The 13,915-nt window shown below is 41.2% G+C and overlaps 1 protein-coding gene across 1 annotated transcript in view; it reads left to right on the top strand.

Moving 5' to 3' along the window:
• Window positions 1-13,268, top strand: part of fstl4 (follistatin-like 4) — a 301,753-nt gene extending 288,485 nt beyond the window's left edge. The window contains exons 14-16 of the mRNA XM_033646324.2: window positions 3,650-3,757; window positions 12,181-12,290; window positions 12,545-13,268. Coding sequence (XP_033502215.1) covers window positions 3,650-3,757; window positions 12,181-12,290; window positions 12,545-13,247 — 921 coding nt within the window. The 3' untranslated portion in view covers window positions 13,248-13,268. The remainder of the gene's footprint in view (window positions 1-3,649; window positions 3,758-12,180; window positions 12,291-12,544) is intronic.
• The last annotated feature ends 647 nt before the right edge of the window (window positions 13,269-13,915 follow it).

Below are 13,915 nucleotides of genomic sequence, written 5' to 3'. Positions count from 1 at the left end.
CATTGGATTTTCTGTTTACTTTTTGTAGCTGGGGTTTTTCTGTATCAGTTCACCTACGGTGGTTATGACAAGTTGAGTTTTACAGCATTTTATCAAATGTGAAACCTTTCAGATCCTTTATTTATCAAATCTTTCAACATTTACAAGTCAGTGAAGTTAAACAAGGTCCTGATTCAGAAGTTGATGGGCTTAAATTATCGATTTGATATTTGTGCAGATCCCCCTCAAATTGATGTGACACAATAAGCTAGATCTTTTCTCTCGATAAAAGGCGACACTCCACATCCACAGAGTGGCATCCTTTATCTAGATTTAATCCTTTGAATCCCTGCATTTTTGCTCTGTTTTCTTGTATTTCGTTACAGGCTTTCAGAAGATTCACTACATGTCTTCGATATTGTTATTTTAAGAATAAGTTGGGTTGGTCAACAGTGCTCTTTATTATTATTATTCCTTGTCTTACTTTGTACTTTAGTAACCACAGCTTCCACAGTGCTTTGGGGGATGTCAACAAGAAATTATAATATTGCAATGGATTCAGTGAGTTATGCTGTGGGCTACAACTCAGGTGACTTTTTTTAAGCTTTATTTGCCTATAAATTCGTTTATCACTGTTATGGAGTTAAAGGAAGAGGTTTACTTTCTTTTAAGGACGTATTTTCAATGGACTGACTCCCTCTGTCTCAAAGGGACAGAGACACACAGTCCACTCAGTGAGGTTATAAAAAGATGTTTCTTTCACCGCACAAATCTTTGGTTGAGTCTAGACACCTTTTTGCCTGCAAAACATCCGTCTTTACAGCATCAGGTAGCTACAGATGATATAATCTGCCACCAAAGTGACTGTCAACAGCAGCTGAGATCGAGAAGCTGCTGCCTAAATGTTTTCTGCGCTGATCTCTGATACTACAAAAAAGTTTGATAGGAGATTTTATTTGCATCGGAATTTTGCAAATGTGAGTATTTTCAAGCAGGGACTAGATCTAAAATGAAATCACCCATATAAACCTCATTCTGGCAATCACTGCTACTGGCAACTGCTTAGTTCTCTTTCTGTTTACTGCAAACACACAACTCTCTTGAAAACTTTAATTTTGCCATGTTAATTTTGACAGTCTTTCAGATTTAGTCTTAGTCTTCAGACTAAAATACTTATTAGTTTTAGTCACATTTTAGTCATTTGTATCCTTCGTAGTTTTAGTCGACAAAATTAAAGATGTTTTCATCAACTTTTACTCATTATGTTTTCTCTATGTTTTTTTTACATTTAATCTAATCCAGCAAGGATAATTCATGTATCGGAAATTAAAATCAAGGTGACAGGTTGTATAAAAATTTCATTTAGATAATTTTTTCTACAACTACAAATAATTTCTGAACACTTACAAACTGTAATTTCTCCAGCAGTTTTTTACAGGTTTAAGGGGTGATTTACAAACACACAGTTACTGATCATTATTTTTAAAAAGCTCAATGTTTCTCAATTTATGCTCTCAAAAACTTTGACACCACAAATAACTATTCTAAGAAGACTAGGATTTGTACCCAGGTCCATTGTAAACTCAATTGTAAAGGAGAATCGTAAAGAGATGTAAAGACGCGGAAAAATAATTTAATTAAAGCCTTGGTTCTTTCTTAATCAGGTTTAAATTCATGTCCTCTCACAGAGTAAGTGATCAAAACTTACCATTCATCTCTATCAAAGAAAACTGATCTGAGTTCAGACACTCGAAGATAACTGAGCCTCCTACCTGCCTGTCAAACAGATTGATTTGATTTAAGTCCTGCAGAGATCAGTAGATGTAAAGTCCAGCAGCCAGTGGCTGCTTGCTTCGCTGCCACTCAGTGGCCAACAAGCGGAGCTAACCGCTAACAGCAAGTGCTACTAACAAATTCGACAAATCCATTTAACACTTCCACCTTCCACAGACAGACACGCACAGCTGATTATTTACTGCTACAGCTCACAACTCGCACTAGCTGGTGACGCTGCTATGGTGTGAGTGGTTTAGCTGGCTAGCGAAACATCTTGGTACAGACTATTCACTGGAGTTTGCCATCCTGTCGTTCAGGCGGCATTAGAAGATAATTACAAGCACTGCCGTTCTTACAGTGTCCGAAAGTCCACCCTTCTCGTCAACGAAAATGAAACATAGATTTTGTCTTATTATCAAGATCTATTTTTAAAAGGTTGTTTTGTTTGTTTCTCTTACAAATAGGTCGTTTATTTCAACTTAAAATGGACATTTAAAGTATGTTGGACTTTCAGAGGTGAACACAGAATCCAGTCCACTGCCTCCTGGTCTGCTGCATGGTGCCCCGACCTCAGCTTTACCGCTGCTCCCATCATGTAGGAGGCTAAATGCACACAAAGGCAAATCCAGGCACACAGTCCACCATCTCCACATACTGTACATACACACATGCTGAGTTGACACTTGGCTGACCAGTGCGGAGCAGAGGGCTGGACCTCCCATTACTGAACACAGAGCTTGTGGTCTCGCTCCACTGGTGAGGGTGTCAGCAGCTCCCTGTCCACCCAGCCAGAAGCAGGGTAATGGATTGTGTTATTCCTTGTTGTTGACATTGCAGCAGACCTGAGGTTGAATACACCCCACCCCCACACCTCTCTCTTTTTCCTGTCTGCCTGTTCTATTCTTTCTATTCTCCCTTTCACTGTTATTCTCTGTGCTTTCTGTTCTCTTGCCTGATGTGTGTCAGATATCCTCACCAAAAACCTCTCCAGCAGTAAGCCTGTAAAAGTGCACATGCTGTCAAGCTTCTCTCTTCCCTTTCTGGCATTTACACCTACTTAGTAGTTAGTACTCCTTCACTTTTGAGATGTGATAACAGCTTACCCCTGAGTATGTTTCATTGTTGGGTAGTGTGCCGGGGCGCTCCTCACTAAATTTGCAACAAGCAAGCTGCGACTTGCAACTTGAGATCATTGTCCCTTCATTTTCTGACACTTTAACTAATTAAAACAAGCACCAAACTTGCAACCCATTAATGAGCAAAAGAGGACTGTAGGAGAATGTGCAAGAGTCATTGGTGAAATGAGATGTTGGCACCATTTGCAATCTGCACGTAAGCGGCGTTTGCAAATCAGTGTGGGGAAACTAGCCTCTGGTCTTTTATACATTTGCACTTCTAATAGGAGTTTTTTGCATTTAACAAGGTCCAGTTTTTTGTTGTTTTTGTTTGCCCCAGATCATCCTGTTATATTAGGCGAGTAAAGCATTAGGGGTCTTGCTAAGGAGCTCTTACTGGTGGGGTTGGCCGAAAACCAGGATTCAAACTGTGGTCTCCCAGCTGCCAAGCCTTGGTGTTAGGTTATCAGTGGAATTATGAAGGACTACACTGAAACTGATGTTGGATTTTTGAGGCCAGCTCAGAGAGTTTAAAAGTATGTTTGATAAATTAGCTGATATTTGGGGTTCTTTTTGTTCGTTTTTTATCCATATGCTCATTGTCAAAAAGGGTAACTAGTTTGTTTTGTTCTCGCCAGGACGTAAAATGTAATACCAGGACGTAAAATGTAAATATCAGTGAGGCTTTTATGACTTTTTAGCAGCAGTGGACAAACCTCTAATTCTTTGTAGCTCAAATACAAGTCATATGTGTTCCTCACTCTGTCCATCTCTTCTAGGCAGTAACAACAGATCCTTTTCCAGTGAAGATGCTCTATGACAAGTCACATGACCAGGTGTGGGTCCTAACATGGGGGGATATGGACAGAACACACCCAACCCTCCAGGTGAGTACACAGTGCATGTGTATGTGTTTGTCTTTTTTAGTTTTTTCTACAAGGACAAGCCAAATATCTGAGCTTTAAGGTCATAGCAACAAGAGATAACTGGTATTGGACTGAGTGCCTATTTGTTACTGTTAAGGTCACACTTTTGTATTTTGGTCTTGAGTTTTGTGTTAGTGTATCTATCCAGTGCTAGAATCTAATGAATCTGTTGAGTAAAGTGCAGGAAGTTCATCTCCATTGCAGCCTCATTTTTAAATCAGGCTGGTGATTATTTACGTAAAGTCCAGCCTTGCGCAGCTTTTAAAGTACAAATAGCCCTTCTTTATTATTGTCTCTTTACCACACCACCCCACACCTACTTTTTCTGTGTGTGTATTTGTGAACTCTGATGAGCGATTCTCTTCCTGGGAGAATATAATCTATATAAGCTGTAGAGAGTTCACCAAGTGAGGAAAACAGCGCCTCATAACTAATTGAGCTCCGTTGTGTACCTGCATACTCTGTTTATGTGATAAGTATTTTCACGGCAACATCTAATCTATGTATGTTTTAGAGCATTTACCAAGCCAGCAAAACAGCAATTCACAGCTGCGGTGCTGTCGGCTTGTGCCTGGCGTCCCTTTGGACCACTGGTGTTGGAGACTTCACAAATGAGAAATGATCACAGGTGTGGTTGTATTTAATCCACCTCGGGGGATTGGTTGAGGCGAGGGAAGAGAGAGGAGGATGCAGAGAGGGTCGAGGAGGTGGAGGGGAGGGGAAAGGGAACAGAGTTGGTGCCCGGGGGAGAGGTATGATGCTGTTTTTATAGGGCCGGTGTTATGTGTGTTCGCGAAGGAGGAGGACACTGCCACGAGTAAAGCCACCAAGGGATCCCATTGTAATCTCAGTAATAGACACAAACATGTTTATTGTTCTGCTTCGTCCCATTGGAGGGACGGATCCCATTATAATCATGTGAGGTGTTGTGTTCGGTCTTTACTGTTTGGGGATGTGGCGTGTCTATTCATTGTGGGGATTGCAGAGGGATGATACACTCTCGAATTTACGATTCTTCAGAGGATCTTTGCAGTGAAATGACTCATTTTAGTTTAGGAAATCACTTGAATGCGTAATTTTTCAGGGCTGTTTGCCTTGTTGGTTTTGAACTCTAGGGGTTTCATCAAAATTTTTAATAGTTAATCAGGGGTTGTGGAGCTCTTAATGGTACTGCAGTAGTTTGTCAAATGGTCCTATAAATACTGCTTCATTTTACTCTTTTATTCAGATTTTTTAAAAGAATCTTTAATGGTATATTAGATGGTTGTGATTCCACAGGTGGCACTATGGTCTGGCAAACAAAAGTAATGAACACCAACCACCTGTGTTAGGGCTTTCAACTGATTTACAATGTGCATGGCCAAGCAGACCGCATGTGTCTGTGCATTTAGTGCACCTTTTCGTCATAGACTGTAGGTGTACAAGCAGGGGATTTGTTTCTGTGTGTAGCTGTCTCAGTGAAGGTGCACACTTCTGGTGTTTATGTTGGAATTGTTTTTTAACATCTCTTGGAGGTTATAGTCTTAAATGAAGCAGAAAATTCTATGAAAAGATGTTTTTCATTGCAGACAAAACAATTTTCTCCTTATATAATTTTGAATCAATCAGAGTACTGAGAGCAGCTTTGCATAACATTTCTCCATTTTGCGGCTGCTGCCTAAACGGCATCAAACACATTTTTGTGTTTTTCATTTTATTCATTTCCCCACTTCCTTCAGTTCTTCAGGAGTAATGAATAATTAGAGAGCAGGGGATGAATCATTCAAAAATGCAATTGCGGGGAAACTGCATAATGGATTGGAGGCCACTTGGATCACACCACAAATAAATGGTCTGATAATGTCATTATCATTTGGACTGAAAGTAATTGACCTGTTCAGCAGCTGCCTGTCACTACCAGAGGCATTGCTCCACTGCAGCGGATCATACATGTGTATGAGCGCATGTCTGTGTGTGCGCATGTCAGTTCTTGTGCTCCTGATGTGTCAGGGTGCATTTGAGAATGTGGAGAGGTGTGCGTTCAGCTCGGTGTGTGTGTGTGTGTGTGTGTGTGTGTGGTATTCTTAAGCAGCCAAGTTTTAGGATGGCTCAATATCTCTGTGTAAACATCAGAGAGAGTGTGATTGTCAATTCATTAGAGAAGACAAATGGAGGAATCTCTGGCGGGCAGATAGAAACGTGGCCTTTCAGACTGTCAGTCCAGTCTGCATCTACGTGCCAAGAAGGCATTTAACTCACAGGCACTTTGTTTTTCTCTGTGCACACAAGGACACCGTGGTTCCCATCTGTTTTCTCCCCGTTTATCTCTCTATTAGGTTTGCCAAGTATGTGTTTAAGGCTGATTATTATTAAAATTTAAATCGTTATGACAACAAATTGTCACAACAGCAAACTACATGTATTCAATTAAGGCTGGCAACATAATCTCCATATATACAGTAAAAAAAAATCTAATACATTTTAGTTTTTATTTAGTTTTATTTTGAAGTTTTGTTTGTTTTTTCCATTTTATTGATGCGTCACTCATCTTATCTCTTTTCAGTGTGAAACACAGTATTAATTTAGCCCCTTTCCCACAGGACAAAAAAAACACCCACATACATCTGGCTTTTGTCTTTAATGGTAAAGATTACAATCAGCAGTCACTCCCAGGACTCTTCAGTAGTCACAGGTATTTATCGGCTCCAGCTCCAATCAGCAGTGATGAAAATTAGTCACCAGGGTTGACTCACTAATTTTCACCCCTTTTCCAGCATGATGCAGTGACACACTGCAGCAAATTCTGACCATCTCTGTCCAAGCAGCACTCAAATACTGTTCCAAATTTGTCAGCTTAGAGTTTGAAAGAGCGACTGAATAAGTAGGAGATTTAAAAAATAAGTAACCATCGTAACATTTTTACTGGCCTCCCTGCTGCTTTCTACTGTAACTAACCTGTTCTCTGGCACGTTTGTGACATTCAGCGTGACACACGAGAAAAAATAAATAAATATAAAACAGAAAGGCATACTGGTCTACTACAGAGCCATGTACAGGGTTCTGGTCTACTGGCAATGGGAAGCAGTTTATCGCCTATCGCCAAAAACCTTTGAAAAAAGAAGCCAAACTTCTCAAATGTTATTTTTATTCTACAATAACTTCACATAGAAAAAACAGTCTAAAAAAACAAATGTAATCAAGGGCATCTAGTGGCCTGGTGGTTAAGACCCACACCATGTCTCTCCTTGTTTGATTCTGGCCTGTTACCTTTATTGCACTACCACTGTAGGATGTAAGATGATGACACTGGATGGCAACTAATGGAATTCATTTAGTGTTGGAGTGTAACACATAAATATCTGATCTGTATATCAGCAACCATCTCTCTCCTTTTTGTATGCATACATTTAAAAAAAAAAACTGATTTACACCTCGGAGAGTAAAAAATAACCACCAAGTATTAATTCAAGCTTTAAAATTCTGCATCGATCTCAAGCAACAAGCCTTTGAATCTTCTAGGGAATCCATACTATACTTTATTGCTCCCCAGGAGCAACAAGACAAGTAATTCTGACAGTGTGTGAGGAAAAAAATCATGTAACATGTGCTGCAGTGGATAATATTAAAGTGCCTTGTAAGATTTATTGAATTTTCTGGATTACACAAATACACTGGAGCATTTGAGGAGTCCCATCTTATATGGGTGTTCTGTAGTTGGATGGGAAGTTAAAAAAGGGAAAAAGCTACTCAAGGCTTCTGCAGAGTGAATGTTGTTGAAAAGCAAAAGCTACTCAGTCAGAACCAAATCCCCCTCAGGTATTAGGGCAGCCAGCGAGGCAGGGGCAGAGTAAAACTCAATTGGGCCTCGTTGCTGAGTGTGTGGATATGAAATCCAAGCATGAGCGATGACAAAGAGAAGCCAGTGGCATTAAGTTTAGAGCACCTGCAGCCCTGGAGACCACAGAGGCTGCCTAATAATACATGAGCGATACTACATTGAACCTCATTAACTCCCGTCATTGTATTCTGCAACTGTTGTAATGCCTTTTTCTTTAATGAGGATTCTTTTTATGTCTCACAAGCAGTGAAAAACAGGCAGATCTATTTTGTTAAAAATGGATGAGCTAGTCAGGAGGATGGAGAGAGAGGGAGAGCTTTTGAGGTGCATCGCAGCAGTGTAGCAAAAGTAACAACTCTGCAACTTAAAGTGCTATTTTTATTTCCTTGCATTTGATAGTTCTGAGGGAAGAGTGTGGAGTGTGGCCCCCCACTGGGCATCAGGTAGAGGTTCAGCTTTAGTGGCGTAGGTGCAGACATCAAAATAGATTTTACACTTAGTTCTTTCCTTTTAAAACAATAGTCTATATACTCTCTCCAGCAACATTTGCTTAGCTGTCTAAACCTCGAGCTGCTTCAATAAGCCGAGATTCTCTGAGAATATAAAGTCTGAAAAATCAGAAGAAAAAAGAGCTGCTTTTACTGCGGAAGCAGGAGCAGAAGTTGACTGGTTGCTTTTAACCTCTCAAACTCCGCAGGGATGACAGCGTTCCCGGCCAACATTATTGTCTTCTGGAGGCTGTAGAGGGCTGAGGTTTAAAGCTGGAGTCAGGAAGGGGAGGGGGTTAAACAATGCTCCGAAGTTAGGCAAAATTGTGCCGAGGGAAAAAGTGGCACGGCCATTGTCACATGGGGTCCATTGACTTCTCACCTCAAGATATCTGAATGAAAGTGGGCTCAATAGGTGCCCATGAGTCTGCCCTTTAGAGACATACCCACTTTATGCTTGTCCTATGCAGTTTTTGGCATGCAGTACAAATGTTACTTTCACCTAGTGTATTTGAATATTTCTGCAAACTGGTAACTTGGATTTGCATAATTTGGGTATGACTGAAGCTGAGACTGTTTTCGATTCTATGAGCCCAATCTTATTAATGTGTGATGATAGTAGCCCCTGTAGTGGCTATTTTATTGCACTGCCACATCATCCAGTTCATGTTAATACGGGCACAGTCAAAACTGTAAACAGTAAAACTGTATCACTTATTTTTTTGCAATTCTATTTTGTTAAATTATTAATAACTTTTTTTTATTTTTACTAAATTGTCATATCACAAAAAAAAACCCTGAAATACTGTGATATTATTTTGGGGCCATATCACCCACCCCTAGTAGTAAGACCATATTTTATTAAACTATTATATATAAAAATATATATGACCTATTGTGACCTCTTGGAGAATCGCAGCCTCAGGAAACTCTAAACAAACTAGAGGTCTAGGGCGTTCAGAGGATGTATGGCTTTCATAGGTATATTTTCAATTAGAGGGGTTCTCAGCAGTTTCCAGAAGAGAAGTGCTAGCCATCCAATCCCCCCAAAAAATGATATTCTTACATAAAATCTCAAAATGTCGGAGGCATTTGATATCACATCAGGAGGAGCAGCATAAAAAAAATCCATGCTGTTCCGCAAGGTCTCTTAATGTGGTATTTTAGGGGGGATTTTTGACCATTTTTATCAGTTCTTGAGTGGTAAAAAATGCTAAAATTTTGCAACACATCTGTGTAACATTTAGTATCCAGCCAAAAATTGCTTATGAGACATAACTGAGCATGTGAATGGCCATCAAATACTTCCATCATACTGTTCTAAGCCCTCACACACTAAATGTTCAAAGTTTGAATAGGCACCTAAACAAAACAGTGTTTATTCCATATTTATGACAAAAAGAAAACGTCAGACAGTGCGCTGTCAGTGAGCTTCATCTCAGATTAATCTTCAGGTTCCCTGCTTTCAATTGATGCATACCACTACTATGCAGCATATACCATTGACATGCTATCTCACTTTAAAGATCCCCTGTCCCCCCTAAAATGACAAAAACAGGCCTATTGTAGGGAGAGGAGGAGATGATGAAGTTAATAAATGCACACTCTCACATGTGTGGGTCCCATAAACAACCTCACTTGTCCTTGACTGTGACCTGATCATGCAGGCATGCATGATGGAGCATGTGTCATCCACAATGGGGTGCATTGGGAGCCCATCGGAGTGTGTGCACACCCTTTTTAGCCCCCTCCTTGCACTGTGCAAATATGCTGATTCAGTGCCAGGTGTATGACATGAGAGATGGAGCATTTATTGTTGTGTGTGCTTCTAAGACAACCATCTTTGAATGAGATGCTTTATCAGAGAACTGAGATGGGGCCATGTTTCATCAAGTCATATACTGTAGATGTTTATCTGTTCCAGGATATATGGACATGTCAGGGGAACAAGTCCAGGCTCTTAAGACCTGAGATATGAGCCTTCATGGCAATGAAGCTAGAAGGTCACAGGTTTAACTATCACAACAATCAGATCGTCTCTGAGCAGGACACTTAAAGGAGCACTTTACGATATTCAGAGCATTAATACAGCAGCAAACATCCATTTGCTACATAAACATAAAGTGGAATAATGGCGTCCTGAGCAGGGAATGAACGCACGCTACCTCTGTGTGTGTTGTAATCTATTCACATTCACAGACGCTCACTGATGGTCTGACATTGGTGTGTCAGGGCCGTAATATATGCATAGAAACAGCTTCACCGCTTTTTCCAGGATATACTTCTGGGCAAACTGATTTCCTTGTAAAGAGACGTGAGGCGTGACAGTATGCTGACTGCAAATAGCAAACACACGCCTGTCAATTTAGAATGATTCTGATTCACCAACATACGCATGGTGATGAGAACATAATCAACCGATGTGCGTGTCTCATTCATTTGATGGTGATTTTACGTGCACATTTTTGGATGCGCAGAGTACGAACCTTTTTACAGAACATTAAATGAGCACTCTGATTGGCAGTTCAGCTCAGAGCATTAAAAGATGAATTGAAATGAGGAAAGTAAACAGACAGCTAGGGTCAAACTTGATATGTTAGGTAAGACTATGTTTTTAGCCGTGACCTCTTTTGCAGAAATGGTTTGTAATTGTTTGTATCATTGTTCACTAGCACACGTAAATATCCTTGGTTTGTTTTCAGTAATAGGTTGTGTTGTTAGTGTACCAACTGGTTAACTAGCATCTTCAATCTGTCCTAATGGTCATTAAGTGTCCTTATTTACCTATTGACCACCTGCTGCTATGGAGAGCGATTCCCTCTTAAGCAGGCACAGAACGTATGTGCTAGTTGACCATTGGCTGTAGTCTTTGCTGTGTGTTCAGGTGCAACTTTTGGCCAAGACACAGGCAACATAACAGTTGGCCTTCACCTCCACTAGGTCGGTTTGAACTGTTCATGAGTTGTTGTGTTTTTTCCTCAACAACAGTTTGAGTTGTGGGATGGATAACTGATCAGTTCATCTGATCAGAGCTGATCAGATTGATGGATGTGAGGAGCAGCTGCTGCAGAGCCGAGTGAAAGCAAACTTTTAGACCAGGTGCAATAAATGGTTAAGTTTCACTTTCACTGCGCCTAACGTTCTGCTGCTCCGTCTGTGCCCAGAGTACATTCTGTGCTCTGAGTGTGATGCAATGAATAACTCAACAGTAAATATAGTATTCCTACTGAACAGTTCAGCTCCATAAATAGAAAATCAAAATGTGGCGACAGATGTTATCGTGGAGAGTTGCCACAAATTGATGTGTACGAAAGCCTTGGCTCGCTTATCACCGCTGCTCTGCGCCATGTTTATACAGCAGTGACCACTAATAAGGTGTTGTCGTGGAAGCGTAGTGTCCCTTCAGCTGTGTCAGCACTGTTCATGTTGTTACCACTGCTTACGCTGTTGGCACGGTTAGCTGCTAGCTCTGCCACCTCCATGTTGAGAGCCGTGTGCAGACAACCTCTGAATCATGATATGCTCTGAATATCAAAAAGCACTCCTTCAACCCTAACCCTGGGTATATCAATGATGATACTTGTGAGTTTAAAAAGGTATTTTGTATTAGCGCGCACATTTATGATAAGGGTCCCTATAATTAGTTTAACTCTTGTTACAGTGAAGATATAAGCTTGACAGTGCTCTGCAGTGGGCAAACCATATAATTGAGAAACGCTTTCTAAATTAACATTTAATTAACATTTCTTTGACATTTGTGCACTTCAATTTCTTGTCACTAATTGGCATATTCACCAATACAGACTCATCTGGGATAAATGTCAGCCTGGCTGACTGCTCTGGTTCTACACTTAACCTCAGTCTTCATGTTACAGTGGTTTTAACAACATACAGAAACTATGTCTTGTATTCTGTTTTTCATTTTGTGATTCAAAATAATTTTTGTTCATGTGGATTACTTTCCAAATTAAAGACATTGAGTAGAAAACATGAAAAAATATAAAACTTCTCTCTCTACGTATTTATTTTTTTATGTCTTTGTATTGATATTTAATATTCACGCTGTTATGTGTCCACAGGTAATTCCTCAAGCCAGTGTCGGAGAAGTACATCATGCAATCCGCACGACTTTCCAGAGGGTCAACGACTTCTTCATTCCTCCGACCAACCTCATCATCACCCATGTGAGGTAAAACAGCGCGCACGCACGCACACGCACACACACACACACACACCCACACACACACACACACACGCAGACATTCTGCCACCTCTAACCTTAAAGCACAGGCGACCTCATTGCTCACTCATCACAGCTGTCCTTCTGAAGTGAAGGAGAAAAGAGCAAATGAGAATCCTAATGAGAATCTCGATGAGTGTTAATCACTGTCCCCGAAAATATAGAAAGGCTATTAACCTTTTCCTTGAACTTTGTCAATTTAGGTTTGCCTTTGTCTTCCTCAAAAATGAACCTGCGGTACACAAGATTGACCTGGAGACCTTCCACCGGGTCAAGACCATCAGCCTGAAGAACTACAGCTGCATACCGGTCAACATGGCCTACACACATCTCAGTGGCTTCTACTTCGTCCAGTGCCAGAGCAAGAGCCACCTGCAAGCCCCGCCCCAGCTCCTCATCGACAGCGTGACGGACACGGTGATTGGTCCAAACCTAAACATCACAGGGCAGCCGTTTGTGTCACCAGACGGGCGCTACATTGTGACACCTGACCCGCAGAGCTCAAAGCTGATAGTACAGACCGTGTCTTTCCAGGGGGAGCTGGGTCTGAACCAGGAACTGGACGAGCCTGTAGCTGTCTCCGATCTGGCTTTCCAGCCGTCCTTCACAGAGTCCAACCAGCATGTGGTTGTGGCCACCTCAGGCTCAGGCACGGACCTGCTATTTGCCGATCTGTCCTCGGGCCGTACTGAGGTTCTCCGGAGCCTCAAGGAGCCCCTGGCCCCCCAAGCCTGGCCCTGGGGAGGCCCCAACAGAGTAGTGGTCTCCAGTGGATTGTTCGGACAGTACCTGGTGACGCCGTCAGCCGAGTCCCTCTTTGTCCTGAATGGCAAACAGAGAACGCCGCACTGCGAGGTGTCAGACATCAAGAGAGGGAACACAGTTGTCTGGGTCGGCGAGGTATGAGTAAAAAAGAAAAGAAAGAAAGCCAGAGACGTAGGATTAGGGACAGACGCAAATGAAAAAAAGGAAAGATCAGGCCAAATTACCTACTATAAAGATTTATGTGAACATAAGTTGTGGACTCAACCCTGGGACTGAGCAAGAGGGATACATGCCTGGGTTTATTGTAACAAAAGTACACTTAAAAATAGAGTAATTGAGAAAACATTAAGAAACCCTGTTGTGATATTTCTATTGGGAGAAAGTGTCAATGCCGTTCAGTGCAACAGTGATCTATGTGCACTTAACTATACAGAATTGTACATTATTGCACTTCCTTCCATGTTATCACAGCAAATAGGTACCTGAAGAGGGGTTATTAACGAACTATGAACTATGCACAATGCTCACTTTTTTTAGAGTAAAAAGCTTTCCGATTTTGTTTATCTCAACAATGTTTGTCGTTTTCACCAGTGCTGCATATAATCACCACAAACTGTCCGTCTGTCCTGTCTGCCTTTAGTGTATGTGTGTTCTGAGTCCTTTTAAAAGCTACCAAACCCATCTGTTTATTCGCCTTTGTCATGGTATTGTACTGTATCCTCCCTCTGAAAGCTTTCATTCTCCTCATGCCGGCAGAGGTTGGCTTTATGCACACGTGTAATACCCTCTATTTACATTGTGTATCCAAA

The sequence above is a fragment of the Epinephelus lanceolatus genome, chromosome 11, assembly GCF_041903045.1.
Source record: "Epinephelus lanceolatus isolate andai-2023 chromosome 11, ASM4190304v1, whole genome shotgun sequence".
In the NCBI taxonomy this organism is placed as follows: domain Eukaryota; kingdom Metazoa; phylum Chordata; class Actinopteri; order Perciformes; family Serranidae; genus Epinephelus; species Epinephelus lanceolatus.
Note: the sequence above shows the minus strand (reverse complement) of the source record. Positions and strands in the feature narration are given on the sequence as shown.